Source organism: Notechis scutatus, chromosome Z (genome assembly GCF_049901735.1).
Source record: "Notechis scutatus isolate UNSWTSFEM ecotype Mainland chromosome Z, rNotScu1.2, whole genome shotgun sequence".
NCBI classification, from domain to species: domain Eukaryota; kingdom Metazoa; phylum Chordata; class Lepidosauria; order Squamata; family Elapidae; genus Notechis; species Notechis scutatus.
Window position 1 is genome coordinate 117,205,015 of NC_142025.1, and position 23,077 is coordinate 117,228,091.

Sequence of the window (23,077 nt, forward strand, 5' to 3'; positions counted from 1 at the left end):
AGAGCTTGGATCATCAACTGACTATTCAGCTTGTATTTTATTTTCTGATTTTTTTTGCCATTAGGTAAGACAGAGCATTTATTTGTTGAGATTTGAAGTTGCCATTTTTGACCATTCTGATACATAGTCAAGATCTTTTTGAAGGGTAGCAGTATTGCCTGTGGTATTGAACAGCTTTACATCATCAGCGAAAAGAACGCAGTTGCTCTTAATATGATCACAGAGGTCATTTATGTAGAGTATGAAGAGAGTTGGTCCTAGAACACTGCCTTGGGGGACACCACTGTTGACAGATATAGAATTTGATAGGACACTCCCAATTTTGACCATTTGTTGTCTGTTTGACAGAGATGCTTCTATCCAGTTATGCAGTTCATCCCTTCAAGAAGAGACTGGACTGCCCATCTGTCAAAAATGGTGTAGGATCTCCTGCTTGGGTGGAGGGGGTGGTTGGACTAGATGACCTACAAGGTCCCTAACGACTCTTGTTAATCTGTAATCTATAGACACACAACACAAACATACATAGACCGACACACACACTGCCAGACAGCCTTCTTCCCCAACTCTGCAAATCATACATATGCTCCACACAATATTTACAGCAGAGGTCTCCAAACTTGGCTGGGAGTTGAAGGCCACACATCTGTTGGGATAAGTATTTCTGCTCCAGTTTGTATAGCTCCCTTGCAGACACTCACAAATACACACAAACCACATCGGTGACTTGGAATAACACTTAAAAAAAAACAACCACCACCAATTATTATTCTTATTTGTGTTTATTATTGATAAAATTTTCTTTTTTTTCTGTTTCAGAATCTTCCCTGCCACGCACATCAATTAAATTTCAGTTAATCTTGTAACTTTTCTAGTTTGTTTGTTTATTTGTTTGTTTGTTTGCAGATGCTGTCTTGTTTCTGGTCAAAATGCTGTCGTAACAACCCTACCCAAAAATATTGACCATTTTTATTTTTCTTGGTCTTTTCTTGTTTCTTTGGCAGTGTGTCCTTCTCATCACAATGGTAAAATACAGCACATTATTGGCAATTTTAAAAAGGCAAGACATATAAACCCGTTATATGTAATCTAGATAGACAAGGAATGTAGACAAGTAAGAAGAAAATTGACTTTCACATGGAGCACCAATTAAAGGCTCCATGTAATAGCTACCTATTAACATTCTCAGCTGATTAAGTGTTAACAGGTTCATCATTTTAGCGTTTAAGGAGCATGCACACTTTATAATTTATTCCCCTCGCTGGATTTAACATATTCATTAGGCTAAAACTTCTTCATTGGCTATTGCTTGCATTGTTGTGATGTCATGAAAACAATGCAATTTAAACTTGTGTCTTTCAAACATGGATGCTTTAAGATGTTTGGACTTCAACTTCCAGAATTCCTCAGTCAGCCATGTTGACTGGGGAATTCTGGGAGTTGAACTCCACAAATCTTGAAGCATCCATGATGTTATGAAAAACTTGATCTAAACAGGATTCCCATGATTTCAATAGCAATGCAATATTAAAAGGCACCAATCCCTCACCCTGATCCGAATCCCATCCAAGGATGGTAATAATGGCATTATCTTACTCCCCATCTTATTAGTCCTCACAACAATCCTACAAGGTAGCTTTTTACTCTAAGGCCACACTGATGAAAGAGTCATAGCACCCAAGTTGCATTCTCGTCAGAGGAATGGACAAGTTAAACATTTCGACAACATTATTGATACTCCTCAAGCCAATGTAAATTTAGCTTGTTTGAAAGGAGAAAAATTATTCATCTTTTATTATTCTAGGTCCACTTCGCAAGACTTGGTTAGCAAATCATGTAATTTCTCTAGACTTTTGTCTTTGGGCTCACCACTCTTCCCATTGACAATTTTTATCGATGTTATAAAAATCAAAATTTGTGCCCTCCCATGTTTTAAAACACGGACAAATTTTCTAAAGTTGGTAGGAATGCTGCAGTACTGTGAGACAGGATTGAAAATACAAATGGATCTGGACTGTTTTATTTTTAATTAATAGAAAGAAAACTCCGACATATAACCACACAATTCTGGTTTGCTTAAGAGCTGGGCAATCTGGGGTTAATGTTGCTCAGATTAGGGGTGATGTGATGGCAGTGTTCAATATTTGAGGGGCTGCCACAAAGAAGAGGGAGTCAAGCTATTCTCCAAAGCACCTGAAGGCAGGACAAGAAGCAATGGGTGGAAACTAATCAAGGAGAGAAGCAACTTAGAACTAAAGAGAAATTTTCTGGCAGTGAGAACAATTAACCTGTGGAACTCCTTGCCCCCAGAAGTTGTGGCTGCTCCAACAGAGAGATTTTAAAGAAGAGACTGGGACAATCGTTTGTCTGAAATGGTAAAGGATTTCATGCTTTCCGTGCAGGGGGCTGGACTAGAAGACCTCCAAGTTCCCTTCCAACTGTTATTTTGTGCTATGTTTCAATGGAACTGTTGCCCTGATCACAATAACCCTGAGCAGGTCTCATGCATAACTCTGTTTCTGCCTCCAGAAATATAAGCATGGGAGATAAATCTTGCAATTACCTTCTGCTTTCATTTTAAATGTCTCCCCCCCCAACCCCCATCTTTCCTTATTCCCTCTCTCCCAAGTTTTTTTTTTTAATGAAAAAAGAAAGCTGGCCAAAGACCCAAAAGCCCCTCTGGAACAGCTACGGAGAAGAAGTGCGGAGAAGAATCAATTTCTCAGAAGGCACCACACCATCCATTATGATGTCGTAAAATGAAAGTCCACCCCCCCCCAATCCCGTTTTCCCAGAGCTGAAAGAAGGACTGCCACGGAGGAAGGGAGCGAAACAGAGAGCTGAAAGAAGGACCGCCACGGAGGAAGGGAGCGAAACAGAGGTATCAAAGCAAGGTGACTCCGCTGTCAAGGAAGGCACGCCCAAAGAACGTTGGGTGGCCCTCAAGCTGACCTTGGAAACGTGATATGAGACTAAAGCGACTTAGCTGGTAAGAAAAGAGGAATGGATATTTGTGTAAACAAGGCCCCTGATATCTCCTCTCCCCCTCCACCTCCCCCGCTCCGAAAAACAGGGGAAGAATCTTTGGTCTTTTGTGGGACGTCTTCTACGGTTGAGGTTCCTCACATTTTCTTCACCCGGGTCTCCAAGGCTTCCAGCTGTTTCAAGACTTCCTTGGGTAAATCCTCAGGCACTTGTTCCGTCAGGTATTGTCTCACTTCTCGGACCTCTTGTTCCCAGAATTCCTTGGGCAGCGAGAAGAGCTCCGAGTAGCTCACCTGGCTTAGGCCTGAGAGGTCTAAGGCACCTTCCTTGGGGACATACCCGATGGGCGTCTCCTTCGCGCTTTCTTCTCCGTCCACGCGGCGGAAGATCCAGTCCAGGACTCGGGAATTCTCCCCGAAGCCTGGCCACAGGAAGTTCCCGGCGGCATCTTTCCGGAACCAATTGACGTGGAAAATCTTGGGAAGGCGGGCGCCCTTCCGCCCTTCCATGCCCAACCAGTGCTCCAGGTAGCGGCCGAAGTTGTAGCCGAAGAACGGACGCATGGCGAACGGGTCGTGCATGATGACCTTGCCTGAGGAGCCACGGGAGAGAGAAGAGGGAAGAGAAAAGGGACAACAGAGGTGAACAATCATGGCTCCCAGTGGTGGGATTCAAACATGTTTACTAGCGGTTCTGTGGCCGTGGCTTGGTGGTCATGGCAGGGAAGGGTACAGCAAAATCCCCATTCCCTCCCCACCCCACTAACCTGCTTTCCAGCTCCGTTCTTCTGTGCAGGGCAACCAAAGGAGACCCAGCCAATCAGCTGGGACTCGGGAGGCGGAGAATAGATGCAGGCGGGGCCAGTCAGAGGTGGTATTGGCCGGTTCTCAGAACTACTCAAAATGTCCGCTACCGGTTCTCCAGAACCGGCTGAATACCACCTCTGATGGCTCCCAAACACGGAAAATTAAGCCTGTTAAGCAAAGTGATGGTTAAGTGAATCGCAAGCCATTTCATGACTTTTTTTTTGCCATGGTTGTTAAGCGAATCCTTGCAAATTAGCACTGATGATGTTCTTAGTATGGGTCATGAAACGTCTGCAGGAAAACAACCAAGCTCAGAGAGCACCAAGGACCCTACAGTCATCGTCCTCCAACTCTTCTCCTTCTCCGTCCATTCTCCTCCCCCTCCTCCTCCTCCTCCTCTCCATAAATCCTATTCCCTTCCAGCATTGATGATGTTACCTAGATGGGTCATGAAATGTCTGCAAGAAAACCACCAAGCTCAGAGAGCACCAAGGACCCCACAGTCCTCCTTCTCCATCCATTCCACTTCTCTTTTTCCTTCTCCTCCTCCATCTTCTCTTCCTTCTTCATCCCTTCCTTTCCTCCTCCTCTTTATTCTCCGACCCTTCCTCTCCTCCTCCTCCACAAACCCCATCCATTCTAGCATTGATGTTCTCTATTTGTCATGAAACGTCTGCAAGAAAATCATCCAACTCAGAGAGCACCCAGGACCCCATAGCCCTCCTCCTGCTCCTGCTCCTCCTCCCTAAACCCCACACTCCCTTTATAACTGATGATGTTCCCTAGTCAGGTCATGAAACGTCTGCCAGAAAACCATCCAACTCAGAGAGCACCAAGGACCCCACAGTCCTCCTCCTCCAACTCCTTTACCTTCTCCTCCTCCTCTTCTTCTCCCACCTTCTCCTCTTTCTCCATCCATCTATCCATCCATCTCCTCCTCCTCTTTCTTCTCTGACCCTTCCACTCCTCCTCCCCCATTATTCCCTTCTAGCACTGATGATGTTATGAAACATCTTCAAGAAAACCACCCAACTCAGACAGCACCAAGGACCCTTCTTCCCCATAGTTATTAAGGGATGTGTGAATCCGGCCGTCGTCGTTTCACCCCCCCACACCCCATAGACTTTGCTTGCCGGAAGCTAGCTGGGAAGGTTGCAAAGTGTGATCATGTGACCTCTGACACTGCGACTGTTGTAATATGCATGCCAGTTGCCAAGCAATCAAATTTTGGTCATGGACTGTGAGGTTGCTTTGCAAGAGTCATAAGTAAACCGCTTCTTTCAGTGCCATTTTAGCATCAAACGGTCACTAAACAAATGGCTATAAGTCGAGGACTACCTATAGATACGTTTCCAGCCCCTTTCAGTGTAAACACACACACACACACACACACCTCATTTAAAAGGCGAAGTGCTGGCTAAAATGATGAAGCTTCCAATATTAATCAACTAGCTCGATAACCGTGCTTCGCTACGAAACTATGTGATCAAGCTTAGTTTTTTGGGAGGAAAATAAGGGGGTTGGGGGGCGGAGGAATTGTGCCTCTGCCTACCAGCATCCATTGGTATTTATCTGGCTAGCATCCTGTCAGTGTGTGTGAGAGAGAGTTGAGGGCTGTTTGGAAACTGAAACAGCATTTGCTGTGTGAGCGAGAAGGAGACAGCAAGGAGCTTGGGCATGGCTTAGCTCAACTGTTCTGTACTAAAACTGCTTGGTGCTAGGAAACTGAAACTCCTCTGCTTGTGTTTTGCATTTGGAGGAGATTTCTTTTCAGGTGGGGAGGGGGAGTAGGACTCCTTAGCATCAGAGCGTGTTAATAATAATAATAATAATCACATAGGAAATACTCTAAATGCTCTGATGGTCATTTCGAAAAATCCTTTCTTAGGGAGCCCCTAGAAGCCAAGAGGAACATACGGGCCCAATTTCAAGTTTGTAGGCTTTACGGTTCTGGAGATTTTGTGATGATGTGTGAGTGGTATTCCGCTTTTATATAGATAGATTAATTCATTTTCCCCCCCATCATTATTGGATTAACTTTTTCTGGCCCAGCAGTCTCGACTTAGCAAGAGGGAGGAACGCCCCCTCCTTCCAAATGATGGAAAATCACAGCCGATCTCGAACCCGGAGCCCCCACCTTTGTGCTCAGCCGCCGCCGTGGACTCCGACCGCATGGCGCTGCCCACGAAGACCCCATGGCGCCAGTTGAAGGCCTCGTACACCAAAGGCACCCCTGGAGAGGGGAAAAAGACACCAAGAGGTGATCCCGAGAATATCAGGTGGTCTAGGGAGACAAGGTTGGGGGGACCACAGCTCCTACCTGCCGGTCTCCTGCCCCCAAAGATGATGGCATCGATGGGGACCCCTTGGGGGGATTCCCAATCCGGATCCATAATGGGACACTGCCGAGCTGGGGCACAAAAGCGGGAATTTGGATGAGCAGCAGGTTGTGGGTCCCCTGGGGGGAAAAAAGAGGGAATGTGATAAAAATCCAGTAAATCAATCTGACAAGAGATGCATGAACAAATATACTCTGTGTGTGTGTGTGTGTGTGTGTGTGTGTGTGTGTGTGTGTACCTTTTCTAAAGCCTACCCCTGTTCCCCCCATTCTACATTCTCATTGGTCACGATCAGAGGTGGGTTTAGGTCTGTTTTTAATAATGTCCATCGTTATTCCCCTTCTAATTCCAGTTAATTTATAGAATCCTTTGCATAATCTACGTCCATTCTGGCAATATTTGTTTCTAACCTGAAACTAAACATCGTGACCCTCCAAAAAGCCCATATGACCCTGACAGAAAGCCTTATGTGCCCTGCCAAAATATGTTCTTGCAAAATTTAGAGCAAACACGTTTTCATGAAAATCGAAACTTTTATACATAACTCCAGCCTAGTTCGTCTGAAGGGTAAATATGGAGCAAGTATTGCTATGTATTTTTAAAAGAACACTTTATCTCACATATCACAGGGGGACACGGAAGACTTGAGATGCCCATACTCAAATTTGATCCGCGAGGTAATTCTTCAACCTCCTTCTTTGCCCTAATGGACAATCAGAATCCTTTGGTCTCAGGCGTGTGCTGCCGCCAGTCTGCACCGGTTTGAACGAACCGGTACGAACGGTGATCGTTTGGCCATGGCTACCTGCCCCTGCCCTTGTTCTGTCCTATATTTCTGCAGTTTTGCAGCTCGGCTGAGGGACGGCACAGTGGATTGCCACTCCCCAGCTGTTGTACAGGCGCTGTAAGTCGAGCTGTAAATGGGCGGTTTCGGAATGCTCCGCGCACACACGCACGCGCACTTTGCATCCAACCGCTGACCTCACCTGGTTTCCAAGGTTTTCCTTGCCAGGTGCTGATGGTGACCCCTTCCGGAATCCTCTGATCGATGCCCTCCCAGTAGACCCCGCCTTCGCTGGTCTCGGCCACGTTGGTGAAGATGGTGTTACGTTGGATGGTGTGCATGGCATTCGGGTTGGTCCGAGTGGATGTTCCTGGGGCTACCCCGAAAAAGCCGTTCTCAGGGTTGATGGCACGCAGGCAACCTATATGTGGGAAAGAAACCCCAGCAGGTGGTTATTCCTCACCGCAATACCCTCCGGATCTCCTTATCCCTGTCGTAAAGTCAGGCTCAAATCCTTGGGCTACCTGGGAGCCAAATTCATGCCCTAAGGGCCTCTGGGGGGATTGCAAACTCAGTTTATATTGTTGCCAGAATGGGCACCGAGTTTTGGTCCAAACTGGTTCTCTTTGCTGTATCACCGCTTTGCTTAGTGACAGAAGTCCCACCGAGGTCATAAGTCGAGAACTACCTGCTTTTTCCTAAAACACACACACCTCCCTGCCTTCCTCTGAGCCCCAGCACCCAAGTCACCTTCGCTGTCGAACTTCATCCAGGCAATATCGTCCCCAACGCATTCCACGCGCCAGCCTGGCAAGGTAGGATTCATCATGGCTAAATTGGTCTTTCCACACGCACTCGGGAAGGCGGCCGCCACATATTTCTTCTTTCCTTCTGGGTTGGTGAGTCCCAGAATCTGCAAGAAACCGTAGAGGGAAGCGTGCCACAAGTTGACAGGCGCCAAGCTTAAGAGATCAAAACTCTTCTTTGCAATAAACTAGGTTTGCCCTTCTCAGCCACCAGGCGCAGATTACAAAAATCCAGGTAACCATCATACCGTGTTTTCCTGAAAATAAGATCCTGTCTTATATATATACATATATTTGCCACCAAAAAAAGGCACCAGGTCTTATTTTCGGGGGATGTCATCCACTGACTAACCTCACTTGTGTGTGTCACCCCTGGCCTCCTTTTCGCTGTCAGAAGCCTTTAGGAACTTCTTCTGCGGCCGGCAAGGCTTTCCTGAAGGCCTCTGCAGCTGATAACAGAGCTCCGGATCGTTCCAGAACTTTCTTATCAGCTACAGAGGCCTTCAGGAAAGCTTGCCGGCCTTGCTGGCTGCAGAAGAAGCGGGACGGCAAGGCAGGTGTCAGGGTGTGCGAGGCCTGGCTACAACTGTCCAAAGGTAAGTAGTAGGGCAGCTCCCCCACCATCCATCCCCACCCTAGCTTAATTTTTACCCGTGTACTCTGGAGTGGGTGGAGTCTTAATTAGGGCTTATTTTGGGGGTAGGTCATATTTTTGGGGAAACGGTAATTAGAAGCTTCTGCATCTCTCCGTTACCACTGTCTCCCAGTTTCCCAGTCCAGAAATGTTAACTCAGTGCTCTTCAACCTTGACAAGTTTAAGATGGGTGGACTACAACTCTCAGAATTCCCCAGCTGGCATGAAATCCACCCATCGAAAAAATCCTGCTGGCTGCATTTACAGATAGTCCTCCACTTGCAACAGTTCACTTAGTGACCATTCAAAGTTGCAACAGCATGGAAAAAGTGAATTATGACCACTTTTCACACTTAAGACTATCACAGCGATCTCATGATTTACATTTGAATGCTTGACAACCGATTCACATTTGTGACGGTCGCAGTGTCCCCGGGATTTATGTGATCCCCGTTTGTGACCTGACAACCTGAAGCCTGATTCACTTAACAACCATGTCACTAACTTAAGAAGTGCAGTGATTCACTTAACAAACGTGAGAAGAAAAGTCATACAAAGGGGCAAAATTCACTTAGGAAATTTCTCACTTGGCAACATAAATGTTGGGCTCAATTTGTGGTCATAAGTTGAGGACTACCTGTATCATTAAGTGGGTAAAGTTAAGTGAGTGAAACAGTTTTCTGAAGCATGGCCATTTTAAAACACATGGACTTCAAATCCCAGAATTCAGCAGAGGAAGAAGAACATCGCTGGCTGGGGAATTCTGGGAGTTGAAGTCTGCACTTTAAGTGGCCAAGCAAGATGAATACTGAACTTAATACTGATTTTTAACACAGTCTGAGGAAAAGTTTCACCCTGTTTTTGCACATTTACCTTTGATAAGAAGGAAATCACAAGGCAATGCAATACGATTTATTTTTCTTGGAGAATTTGCACTCAACTGAGATTTGGGTCTTTTTAAAACAGAGCTGTTCGTTTCTCTTCGATTCCAGCCTTTCCATCTTAAATTAATCTTTTACTCTACGCCATAACTAAAATGTTAACCTTCATGGTCACTGCTTTTACCATTAAAGGAAATAATATTCAAGTTTGTTCTTTGGGAAGGGGATCGGTGGGAAAACGCTTTCACCATTGCACATTTAAAAATAAATATATATTTTTTTTAATTCCAATTCCGTGCTCGCTTATGTACAATACACACTTGAGGAAAAAACCCTTCATGACTGTCATGAGTCTTGTCAAAATTAAAATTATTTTTAATAAAAATAATATTATTAAAGTTAATCCGGATTATTATTTTCCCCTCATGAAAACCCAGCCTGTTCGATTTGTTAAAAATTCAACTTCCTGGTTAAAAAAAAAAAAATCAGAAAAGTGATGAATTAATGAATTCATTCATTCATTCATGTGAACCTAATTTACAAACGCCAGCTCTGAATCCTGGCAAATCTACAAGCGAATTGTACCCCAAAATCTCCCTTCTCATTCTGACAGCCTTTTGCACACCCATAGGTCTTTCCTAAAGCTGGAATACTGCTGCAGCCCGGACTACGGCTCCCATCCTCCCCCATCTTCATGCTGGCTGGGCACAATGGGCATTGCAGTCCTGCCCACTGAGATGGCTGGGGAGCTGTTTTCACCAAACCAGCAACTCCTGCCTATCACCACCACCCACCAGTCCTCCCAGTCTCAGGACAATGCTCCCCCCGCTCCAACCTCGGCTGTCTCTTCCCTGCGTCAAAGTGTCCCAATCTGGTTAGGTTTCAGCCAGCGTCTGTCACTCATTAACCAATTAATGTTTGCTCATTAAATATCACTCCCAGACAATGCAAACAGCCTCTGTCCTTTGGCCAGGGGCCTGATGGACCAAATTTTCTGCCTCCCCCGCCCCCCACTGGCTCGATCCCAGCAATCGAACCTTGCCCCCGCCCACTCCAACGCTGCTGCTGCACCGGGCAACCATTTGCGCCCAGCCCCAAAACTCCAAAAGGGCTTCCTCCAATTTTGCACACCCGGCACAGCAGCTGTGCCCCAGGGCACACGGGCTGCACGCTTGACTTGCTTGGTAGTTAGGTGGGCTTTTGACAGCAGATTGGAACAAGTAAACCGGTAGATCGCAACGGTGCTATTTTTCCAAAGACAACTGGGCTTTCTTTGTTTTTGTTTTCCTTGAAGAGATTTTGCTTCCCATGCGGGAAGCTTCTTCGGTTTCTTCAGTTCAAGTTCTCCTCCAGCTGAACTGAAGAACTTCTCAGGTGAGAAGCGAAACCTCTTCAAGAAAAAAAAAACAAAGAAACTTCAGTTGCCTTTGGAAAAAAAAAACACCCTTGCAACGACCATGACCTGGATAACAGAGAATCTCCATAACCCAGTAGATCAGTCACTGATTGAGGGAAAGAGTGCCTCTGAGCATGTGCAGAAAGTGCAAAGGGTGCTTGACTTTCCCCTCCAAGTTGCAGATGAGAAAAAAAAGAGTTTGCAGCTTCGGAGTACAAGAAGTCCTTGACTTTCAACCATTTTGTTTAGTGACTGTTCAAAGTTATAGCAGCACTGAAAAAAAGTGACTGATGGCCATCTCTCACACTTACAACCATTGCAGAATCCCTGGGTTCAAAATTCAGGTGCTTGGCAACTGGCACATACTTATGACAGTCTCAGCGTCCACGGGATCACGTAATTCCCCTTTTGCGACCTTTTGACAAGCCAAGTCGACAGGGAAGCCAGATTTGCTTAACGACCGTGTTGCTAACTTAGCAACCGCCGTGATTCGCTTAACCATGGCGATAAGAATATTCACTTGCCCCCTGTCTCTCTCCATAACGGAAATTGTGGCCGTAAGTCGAACACGGCCTGTAAAATATTTGCCTCTGACCAATTCCAAGGGGTTTTTACAGAGATGAGGGCAAAAAATCAAGATGGCCTCTGAAGCCACGCCATCAAAGCTACCCCTTTCCGCTTTCAGAAGTCACAACGAGGCAGTTCTCCAAGTGACTGAGGTCGCGGGGGTCTCCCCGCACGTTGCCATGCAGACCCAGGCAGCCTCCCCCCCGCTTTCAATCTCACAGCCCCTCCCCTCCCCTCACCAGCATGTGCTCGGCCAGCCAGCCTTCATCCTTGGCGATGCAAGAAGCGATGCGGAGGGCAAAGCATTTTTTCCCCAGCAGGGAGTTGCCCCCGTAGCCGCTGCCAAAAGACACGATCTCTCGGCGGTTCGGCACGTGGGCGATTAAGGTCTTCTCCGGATTGCAAGGCCAGTTGTTCACGAGGTCTTCTGCAAAGGAAGAAGATGCCATGTTAGGGACCGAAGGTCGGGGATTTTAACAGCCTTCCAGCATGTTTGAACCACCGGTAGACTCAGGTTTCGAACATGTGCTGGAGCCAGACACAAGGAATTCTGGGAGCTGAAGTCCCAAACCTCTGGAATAATGTCCTCCAGCTTCATACATCTGGAAATTATGGGCATCATAATTATGGGCATAGCCAGAATTCTTAGTAATAATAGTTCAGAATAGTTCAAACACTTGGAAAAGGTCTATCTCCATTGCTTCTCAAGCTTATCGACTTTAAGATGCATAGACTTCAATTCCCAAAATTCCCCAGCCAGCATGCTTTAAGATACGTGGACTGAAATTCCCAAAATTTCTCAGCCAGCATGCTTTAAGACAAGGGTCTTCAAACTTGGCAAATTTAAGACTTGTGGACTTCAACTCCCAGAATTCCTGAGCTAACATGACTGGAGGAGGAATTCTGGAAGTTGAAGTCCACAAGTCTTAAAGCTATCAAGTTTGAAGACCTCTGCTTTAAGATGTGTGGACTGCAACTCCCAGAATTCCTCAGCCAGCATGCTTTAAGATGGATGAATTCCCCAGCCAGTGTGATTTAATATGGGTGGACTTCAACTCACAGAATTCCTCTGCCAACATGCTTTATGATAGGTGGACTTCAATTCCTAGAATCCTGGGTGAGGTATTCTGGGAGTTGAAGTCCACGCATCTTAAAGGAGACAAGATTGAGAAACACAGGCCTATCCATTTAGACTAGACTAGAGGGTGCCAAATTCAGACAAATAACTATTCTTTTTTTTTTTTTACGCAACCTCTTTGCTAGTCTCATTTTGCACCAACATGACTTCATTCGTCGCGTCTTCATATGTCACTTCCTTGTCACACGAACGGAGAGTTCATGAAACCCCGAAAAAGAGGGACTTCCCTTGCCCAGCAAAGGGTTGGGGGCGTGGGAGGCTTACCACTAAGGGGCAAGGGCCGCCCCACCGAATGCAGGCATTTGACGAACTCCCCGTCCCCGAGCGTGCGGAGGGCCGCCGCCCCCATTCGCGTCATGATTCGCATGCTGGCGACCACGTAGGCCGAATCTGTCAGCTGGATTCCGATTTTGGACAGTGGCGAACCAAGTGGGCCCATGCTGTAGGGTATGACATACATGGTGCGCCCTGCCAGACAAGATGAACCAGAGGGAAGAAGAGAAATTGAGCAAATAATTAAAAAAACAAACAAACACTTGGAACAATAACATGTGATGTGGCCTAGAGGTAGAGCTCTTGCCTGACAATCAGGAGGCTGTGAGCTCGATCCTACCATATTTCCCCAAAAATAAGACCGGGTTTTATATTAATTTTTGCTCCAAAAGACTCATTAGGGCTTATTTTCCAAATAGGGCTTATTTTCAGGGAAATACGGTTCCAAATGTGTTTATCTGGCTGACAATCTTAACTGGAGCTTATTTTCAGGGTAGGGCTTATATTACAAGCATCCTGAAAAATCATGCTAGGGCTTATTTTCCAGTTGGGTCTTATTTTCAGTGGAAAAGGGTAGGTAGAGGCTAATATTTCTCTCTCACAATGGGTATATTTATCTGCTGAACAAAACTCCACATTGGCGACAGGAAGAGCATCCAGCCAGTAAACACTCAGCTCCATTCAGTTGTTCCATCTCCACCCCGCAAAAGGATTACGGGGTCATTAAATGACAAACTTGGAACAATAGCATTTGTCTAAGGTGGGTTTCGGTGTCTTTCGGTTAAATATACAGGTGGTCTTCGACTTATGACCACAATTGAGTTCAACATTTCTGTTGCTAAGCAAGACCTTTACACAATGTGGTTTGCCCCATAGGATGACATTTCTTGCTACCGTTAAGCCGATCACTGCCGTTGTCAAGTTAGCAACACGGTTGTTAAACAAATCCGGTTCTTTCAGCTTGACCTTCAGAATTTCAAATCTGAGTTGGACAGCCCTCCTTTTCAGATCAGTTTTAACTGGGAACGGTCACTAAGTGACTGATTGTAAGTCAAGGACTCTGTGTTTGAGGTTTTCCCTTGGGTTTCTTTATTCTTGTTTTTTTTTTTTTTTAAACATAAGCACAACGGGAAGATGAGCAGCCTCCAGAAAAGGGTTCTTCAAAGTCTTGGGCAAGTTTAAGACAGGTGGACTTCAATTCCTAGAATTCCCCTCCTCTTATCCCCTCCCTTCCTCCTTCTTGTCTTTTTCCCTCACTCCTCTCTTCCTCTCCTTCTCCTCCTCTCCTCCAGCTCTCCTTTCTCTTCCTTCTTCCTCTCCTCCTCCTCTTGCTCTCCTCCTCTTCTTTCTTCTCCCTCCTTCCCCCCTCCTCCTCTTCCTTCTCATCCTCTCCACCTCCTCCTCCTCCTCCTTCTAACCTTTCTCTTCCCTCCCTCCCCTCCTCCTCTTCCTCTCCTCCTCTTTTTTTACTCTCCTTTTCCTCACCTTCTCCTCTTCCTTCTTCCTGTTCCCTCCCCTCCTCCTCTTCCTCTCTTCTTCTCCTCCTTCTCCTCTACCTCCCCTCTTCTTCCTCTTCCCTCTCTATCCCTCCTCCTCTTCCTCTCCTTTCCTCTTCCTTTCCTCGTTTCTCTTCCGCCCTCCCCTTCCTCTTCTTCTACTCCTCTCCTTCTCCATTTCCTCCTCCTCCTCCCCTCCTCCTCCTCCTCCTCCTCATCCCTTCTTCTTCTGCCTCCTCCTCTGCTCCCTCCTCCAGAATTCTAGCTCCCAGGATTCCATGGATGGCTGGAGAATTCTGGGAGTTGGAGTCCACCCGTCTTAAAACTTGAGGTATTTGAAAACCACAGTTCTAAACAGCATCAGTGAACAAACCAAAAGCATAAAAATAAAAAAAAACCAGTTTAGCCAAGATGGATGAATGGATTCCATTCTCCAGGGGTGGGCTGCTACCGGTTTGCACCGGTTCGGGTGAGCTGGGTGTTAATTTTACATCTGGTTCGCTGAACCGATAGTTGCAACGGCTGGCTGGCCCTGACCATCCCACCCCTCTCCTCCCCCCTCCTCCATGCGGTCCATTTTGGATCCCAAGTAAATGGGAGGGCGAAAAACAGGCCTCTTGGAAGTTCCAGGAGGCCGAAAACGGGCCCGTTTCTGTCCGTTCACCTTTCATGCAACCAGGGAACCGATCGTCCACTGCCTCTTGAAAGGTTTTGGGGTTCATCCAGTTGCCCAGCTGACCCTTGACCCCCGGAGCTGTGACAGGAATCGTGTCTCTCTGGTCCTCCGTGACGATAACCGTCCGGCTCTCCACCCTAGCGACATCCTTCGGGTCAGTTTTCGCCAACCAGCTGCGGAAGAAAGGAAGGAATTTCGGTTGTCGAAGTTTTGCAAACACGTCCGGTGTGTGGCAATCCAGTCGTGCAGGACTCCAACTCCCATCGTCCCCCAGGCTGGACGGGAACTGGCATTCCTCCCCATACCCTATCCCCACAAGAGAGAACAGCCGGACGGGCTTACCAGTTCTCGTATTTTGTCAACGGCTTGATGATGCCTTCCGATTCTAGGAAATTCAAGATTTTGGTGTTCTCCTTTTCCGTCCCGTCGCAGATGTGGAGGCTGTCCGGCTGGCAGAGTCGCACCCCTTGCTCAACAAACTCCTGAGCCCGGCTGGACAGTTTGGCCAAGTCGCCGTGGAGTACACGTGGCGTGTGGGCCCAACGCACCGGCACAGCAGACCATCTCCGAAGCAAGAAGGCTCCACGGCTGGAAAAGAGGATTAGAACTAGATTAGGGATCTTGTAGGTCATCTAGTCCAACCCCACCACCCAAGCAGGAGACCCTAACACCATTTCTGACAGAGGGCAGTCCAGTCTCTTCCTGAAAGCCTCCAGAGATGAAGCTCCCACAACTTCCGAAAGAGAGCTAGGAGAAGAAAAGAGGCCTCTAACCATCATTGCCCCCCCCACTCAAATGTAGGCAGTCCTTGACTTATGACATCTTGACTATATATACAGTCGAGATGTCATAAGTATAGTTTCACTGAAAATACGACCTACCCTGAAAGTAAGTCCTAGCTTGATTTTGACATGTGCACCCAGTGTGTGTGTGTGTGTGTGTGTGTGTCTGAGCCTCTTTGGCAAGATTTCACCGACATGTGTAAATCTTTCCCAACTTTGTACCGGTTCAGAAAGGCCCGTGTATGTGTGTGTGTGTGTGTGTGTGTGTGAACTTTGTGTGCGCTCAGGGAGAGTGAAGCAACCTCTCCAAAAGGCTTGTGTATACAAACCCAAGTCAGAGACTGCAAAAGGCCACGTAGAAAGGAGGATGAAAAAAAAAACAGCATGCTTAAATAAACAGCCTTCGATTCAATTAAATCTCGTTAAAGTAAATTGACCCAGTTGAACCAAAGACACCTAGCGAACGTCAGCGCAAATGAGAGCAGCCATATTTGCAAATATGCCATTTAGAAATCATTTTTCTTTGTGCATGTTCTTACTCCACATACACACAAGATAGGAACACAGTCTTTTAATGGTCTACTTTTGCTTTAAAAGGGACATTTTTATCAGAAAAAATACACTATTGCAGTGTTTATCAACTTTAATAATGGGTGGACTTCAACTCCCAGAATTCCCCAGCCAACTGTGAATTCTGGGAGTTGAAGTCCATGTATGTTAAAATATGCTGGATGAGGAATTATGGGAGTTGAAGTGCACCAATCTGAAAGCATGCTGGCTGGGGAATTCTGGGAGTTAAAAATCCATGCATCTTAAAGCATGGTGAGTTCTGGGAGTTGGAGTCCGTGCATCTTAAAACATGGGGAATTCTGGGAGTTGGAGTCCATGCATCTTAAAGCACGCTAGCTGGATAATTCTGGGAGTTAAAATCCATGCATCTTAAAACATGGAGAATTCTGGGAATTGGAGTCCATGCATCTTAAAACATGGGGAATTCTGGGAATTGAAGTCCATGCGTCTTAAAGCATGATGCTGGGGAATTCTGGGAGTTGAAGTCCATGTACTTTAAAGCATGGGGAATTCTGGGAGTTGGGAGTCCATGCGTCTTAAAGCATGATGCTGGGGAATTCTGGGAGTTGAAGTCCATGCATCTTAAAGCACGCTAGCTGGATAATTCTGGGAGTTAAAATCCATGCATCTTAAAACATGGAGAATTCTGGGAATTGAAGTCCATGCATCTTAAAACATGGGGAATTCTGGGAGTTGAAGTCCATGTGTCTTAAAGCATGATGCTGGGGAATTCTGGGAGTTGAAGTCCGTGTACTTTAAAGCATGGGGAATTCTGGGAGTTGGGAGTCCATGCAACAAAGCATGCTAGCTGGAGAATTCTGGGAGTTAAAATCCATGCATCTTAAAACATGGGGAATTCTGGGAGTTGAAGTCCGTGCATCTTAAAGCATGCTGGCTGGAGAATTCTGGGAGTTGAAATCCATCCACCTTAAATTTCCCACAGTTGAAAACCACTGCATTATTGTGTTCACAAATGTCAGCTTTGCAAACCCTTCAAAACCCACTCTTCAAAGCCGATTCGTCGCAAGCAAAATGCACAATTCAGCACTGCCGCATTGTGCACACGCTCTATATATGCACAGGCGTGTTTAAGCGTGGTCTATGAAGCACTCCCCTACAGGCCACGTCCCATCCTGAGCAAGCCAAAACGCAGGGCGGGGGGGGGGGAAACCTGAGAAAACGAGGTTGGAACTAGTTAAAAGTATCACCCTAATTAAAATACGCACTACCAGATTTAATCTGTCTCTAGGGAGGCTTTAAGGAACTAGGAGAAAGTTTGCGATAAAAGTTTGGCCTTTTGCCACAATGCACAATTCTCACACCGTGTGTGTGTGTGTGTGTGTGTGTGTGTGTGTGTGTGTAGGGAAGGCGAAAGAATCACCAACAGGCACCCTTCACCCCAAAAAGTTTTCACCCAAGTCTTGCGGGTATCAAAAACATGTATATCTTGTCTCACCCCAAATATTATCTTAGATTTGGAGACAAGTGCATAAATTATGCACGCTAACACAAACACACACCAACGAACTTGCTGCGCCCCGGCAGGCTTGTTCCCAGGAGGGCGTGCAATTCCCACGCCCGCTTCTCAAGGCTGCCCACAAATCTGGGGTGTTTTTCTAGGCAATCCTCGACTTAACGACCCCAATGGAGCCCCCCAAATATTGGCTGCTAAGGGAAAAGAATCGTGAGGTGTATTTTGCCCCTCCCCCCCCACCCAATGTACACCTTTTCGTGCCCTGGTTGTGTGGTGAATCTCTCCCGTCGTTAAGTGAGTAACACGGACGTTAAAGGAATCTGGCTTCCCTCACGTTGACTTTGTTCATCGTAAAAGGGGAATCACTTGATCCTGGGACGCAGTGGCTGTCGTAAATGTGAGTCAGAGCGTCTGAATTTTTGATCACATGACCAGGGGAATGTTGCAGTGGGCATAAGTGTGAGAAACAGTCACAAGTCTGCTTTTTTTCAGTGGTTTTGTAACTTTGAATGGTCATTAAATGAACCACTGTAAGTTGTTGAGCCCTGTTGATACACACCAGCTGCTCAATTCCACTCCAGGTAGTCCTTGGCTTACAACAGTTCGTTTAGCGACCGTTCCAAGTTACAGTGGCACCAAGGAAAGGGACTTGGGGCTGTTTTTCACACTTATGACCATTGCAAGCCGCACCCCCCCAGTCACCTGATCAAAATTCATCCGCTTGGCCACTGATTAATATTTATGACGGTCGCAGCGTACTGAGGTCATGCGATGACCCCACTTTGGTGACCTTCCGACAAGCGACATCAATGAGGGATTCGCTTAATGACTGTGTGACTCACTTAACACATGCAGTGGTTCACTTAACAACAGTGGCAGGCAAGGCTGCAAAAATAGGGTAAAACCCACTTAATGATTGTCTCACTTAACAACAGAAATTCTGGACTCAATTGTGGTCACCTTCTCACGAGCACTGGGAAAGCCTGATTCGCTTAACAACCGTGTGACTCACTGAACCATGCAGTGATTCACTTAATGATGGTGTCAGGAAAGGCTGCAAAAATGAGGGTAAACCCCACTTAACGACTGTCTTGCTTAGCAACAGGAATTCTGGGCTCAACTGTGGTTGCCCTTCTCACGAGCCAAGACAGTGGGAAAGCTTAATGGCCGTGCGACTCACTTCACACTCGTGGTGATTCATTTAACGACGGCGCCAAGCGAGGCAGGCAAAACTCGCTTACCCGATGGCCCACTTAGCCACAGAAATGTTGGGGGCACCATTGTGGTCTTAATTTGAGGACGACCTGAGCTGTGACCCTCGTTTCCTGCCCTCCAGGATTGTCGGAGGGCGGGGAGGAGGTGTGGGAGAAATCCCCGCCAGGGAACTGCTGGAACCGGTCCTCCTCGAACCCCAGATCCAGGGTGAGAAAGGAGCGGTCGGCATCCTTCCACTCTCTGCCGCGCCCCGGGCCCTCGAGGGGAGCCAGGTCTGACAAGGGGCCAAGAAACCGGCAAAAGCAACGCGTGATCTGATTCCTGAGATCCAGGAAAATGGTGTTCCTGATGGAACTAGAATTCCAGCCGCCCCACCCCCCTCGCCTTCGCACAACCCCCATCCGGCCTCCCCCACTGCTGAAGGGACGCAGCTGGTATCCTGCCACCCTTGGCAATTACACCCAACGCTGAAGGGAGGGAGAAGAGATCCATTCGGCGTTGGCCTCTGCCGGGCGTCTTGGCAGGCCATTACTACTATTATTATTCTTGCAAGAGGATATACACAGGGATTCCTCAACGTACGGCCACCCTCGAGCCTCAAAATTTCACGGGGCCAAATGAGACATTGGTGCGCGGAGTTTCGTTCCGCCTTACGACTCTTCTCGCTGCGTCTGTTAAGCAAAGCGCTGGCGTTCTTAAGTGGGTCACGTGGTCATTAAGGGAATCCGGCTTCTCCACTTTGCTTGTTGGGAGGTCGCCAAAGGGGATCACGTGACCCCAGGACGCTGTGACCATCATAAGTATGAGTCAGTTGCCCAGGATCCGAATGGATGGAATGAAAGAAGGAAGGGTTTTGATCACATGACCATGCAATGGTCATAAGTGTGAAAAACCATAATTCCCTGGCTCAGCATGGAGATTAAAATCTGAGTCACTTTCTGGATTTCAACTCCCAGAATTCCCCAGTCCAGCATAAAGATTAGAAATCTGAATCACTTTCTGGACTTCAACTCCCAGAATTCCCCAATCCAGCACAGATATTAGAAATCAGAGTCACTCTGTGGACTTCAACTCCCAGAATTCCCCCAGACCAGCATGGAGATTAGAAATCTGAGTCACTTTTTGGACTTCAACTCCCAGAATTTCCCAGTCCAGCACAGAGATTAAAAATCTGAGTCACTTTCTGGACTTCAATTCCCAGAATTCCCCAGTACAGCATGGAGATAAAAATCGGAGTCACTCTGTGGACTTCAACTCCCAGAATTCCCTCAGACCAGCATAGAAATTAGAAATCTGAGTAACTGGACGAAGATAGATTAAGGAATATACACAAATGTACAGATAGTTAAAATTTATGTAAAAGTATGCATACTGTCACGGAAGTGTAATGAATGGAAATGATGTTGTATATAAGAAAAATTGTTTAATAAAAATTATTTTAAAAAATAAATAAAATCTGAGTAACTTTAAGAGGGTGGACTTCAACTCCCAAAATTCCCAGTCAGCATAGCTGACTGGGGAATTCTGGGAGTTGAAGTCCGTTCCTTAAAGTTGATCAGGTTGAGAAATACTGATTTGGCAACTGGAAAGAAGACCACTAGGAAATCTTATGGCTGTACATTCTGTTCGAGGGTTGAAAATCATTGCAGGAGAAGACTGAGGCAAATTGGCAAGAAGATGATGATGATGTTGATGATGATGATTAAATTAATTAAGATGACACGTCTGTCCAACCAGCTGACTCAGAAAGAGACATTTCCTTTTCAAATTTAGTACATCAATTAGGATAACCCACTGAATTTAAGCCTTAGGAAGGAGAAAGTCCCATTTGCACTCTTTTAACACTCTTCCCAACACAACCCTTTCCCTCTTCAGCCCATTTTACAGCCTGGGAAACTGAGGCTCGACACGCCCCATCCCCCCCCCACACCCCTGTCCCATTCTCCCTTGCACAATTGGGCTGGCTCTGGGTGTATTTTTCCCCCCCTCTTTTTAAAACAAATATCAACTTTTCCAAAGGTTGCGCAACTACTTTTCCTAGGAATTTTGCAGCCAAGTGTACTTCGGCTGCAGATTACAATGTCCAAGTTGTGTCATCGCATTGTGTAGTTTGTGTGCAATTGCAAACGGAAAGGGCAAAGTTTTGAGCACAAGTGTCCCAAAGTCATAATTTCCTAGGTTGCAAAGGAATTTGGATACAAAACTGAAGTGGCAGAATGAGGGAGGCTTCTGTGTGTGTCTGTGTGTCTGTGTGTGTATGCGTGCGTGTAAATGGCACGAGAGGGAGGAGGAGGAGGAGGAGGAGGAGGAGGAGGAGGAAGTCAAAGTATCTTCCGGGTTTTTGTATCCAACCCAGATTAACTGTATCCAAACTGGAGTCCTTGCAAAAGAATGTTTTTTTAAAAAAAAAAAAAGAGAGGAGGAAAGCTAACATGACTTTAGGAATGAGTTTGTGGGTGAAAGGTTGCGAAAGGAGGGGGGGCTAGTCCCTGGTGAGGAGGATGACGTGGAGAAGAAGCAACGGCTCTAGCTAACCCAGCGGGCATTTCCTAAAAAAAAAACAAAAAAACAGAAAGATGTGCAGGCAGAAAACCAGAGCAATCTAGTTTATAGCTTAAGGTTTTCCTGGTTCTACCCTGTTCACACAACCCTAGTTTTTGCCCTGCAACCCACAACTTTTGTGGGAGGGGGGGAAGGGGAGGCGACCAGATGGGCAGGCAAGAAGGGAAGGCAGGAGGGCCAGCCAAAGTCAGGTCTATGGGGGATGACCCCCTGAAATGAGGATGTGGGGCAAGGAGGCAGAAAGGATGCACTGCAGAACTTTTGAATCCTGCTGGACATCCTGTTGCGCCCATTTCACAGGCAGCAAACTGAGGCTGCAATAAAGAGGGGAGGAAGGGAGAAGAAGGGAGGAAAGAAGGAAGGAAAAGGAGAGAGGGAGGGAGGAAAAGGGAGGAAGGGAAAGAAGGAGGGAGGGAGAGAAGAAAGAGAAGGGAGGGAGGAAAGGAAGGAGGGAAGGAAGAAAGGAAAGGGAGAGAGGGGTGAAGGGAAGAACGTGGGGGGGATAGGGAAGGAAGGAGGGAGAGAAACAGAGAGGGAGGGAGGGAAGGAGGGAGGGAAAGAAAGGGTGAAGGAAGGAAAAGAGGGGGAGAGGGAAAGAAAGGAAGGAGGGAAACAGAGAGAGGGAGGAAGGAAGGAAAAGAGGAAGGGAAGCACAGCACTCTGACCCGGGTCAACACCTCCCCCCATCCGACCCAGAAAGATGATCTCCACTTGTCCCCGTTGGGATTCCCCCTCCACTTGCCTACTCCCGGCGGGGGAGAGGGGGATGCCAAGGGGTCGTGGGGGTCGGCGAGGGGACCCGCGGGCGGTTCGCTCACCCCACGATCCGCGTGTAGGGCGCCGGCATCGCGTCGTTCCCAGCCCCCGATCGGTGGCAGCAGCAGCAGCCCGCGGGGCTCCGGATTAAGAAGGCGAGGAGGCGCGGAGGCAGCCCGGGCGAAGGAGCCCGCCTCGCCCGCCTCATAGGCCGGCCCGGCCGGGCCCCCGCCCGCCCCTCCGCCCCTCCCGCCGCGTCGGCATGATGTAACCCCGCCCGGCTCTTGCTCCGCCGCCTGGATCTGCGAATGGGGACTCCTGACCACGTGCAGATGCCCTTGGGCGTCGCCTTTATGGAGAGTCCCCGTCTCCCCGATACAGCTCGGCCCTCGACTTACGATGCTTCGCTTAGCGACCATTTGAGGTATACATCCTGGCTGCAAGGAAAGAAGGGACTTAGGATGGTTTTTCCACACTTATGACCGACTGTTGCAGCATACGTAGGATGGTTTTTTCACACTTACAACCGATGGGTTGGTTGTTTCACACTTACGGCCAACCATTGCATCATACTTGGGATTGTTTTTTCACACTTGCGACCGACCGTTTTGGCATCCCTCCGGGATCCCATGGTTGACATTGGGATGCTTGGCCTCTGACTCGTCTTTATGACGGTTACAGAGTTCAGGAGTCCTCAGGCGACCTGACCAGCAAAGTCAATGAGGGAAGCAATACGATTCACTTAACAACCATGTGGCTGATGGAACCACGGCAGGGATTTACTTAATAAAAAGCAACAGCAATGGCACTTAAGACTTATATACTGTTGTACAGCCCCCTCTAAGTGGTTTACAGAGTCAGCCTCTTGCCCCTCAACAACCTGGGTCCTCGTTTTACCAACCTCGGAAGGGCAGATGGAAGGCTGAGTCAATCATGA

The 23,077-nt window shown here is 47.3% G+C and overlaps 1 protein-coding gene across 1 annotated transcript; it reads right to left on the bottom strand.

Moving 5' to 3' along the window:
• Positions 1–763: 763 nt before the first annotated feature.
• PCK2 (phosphoenolpyruvate carboxykinase 2, mitochondrial) lies at positions 764–22,263 on the bottom strand. Its single transcript, XM_026683108.2, has 10 exons — positions 22,203–22,263; positions 15,124–15,369; positions 14,770–14,954; positions 12,601–12,804; positions 11,438–11,625; positions 7,665–7,827; positions 7,117–7,335; positions 6,112–6,249; positions 5,929–6,024; positions 764–3,577 (listed from the first exon to the last, which is right to left on the bottom strand). Exons 1-10 carry the CDS (start codon positions 22,229–22,231, stop codon positions 3,123–3,125), a joined length of 1,923 nt encoding a protein of 640 aa, XP_026538893.1. The 5' UTR covers positions 22,232–22,263; the 3' UTR covers positions 764–3,122.
• Between the last annotated feature and the right edge of the window lie 814 nt (positions 22,264–23,077).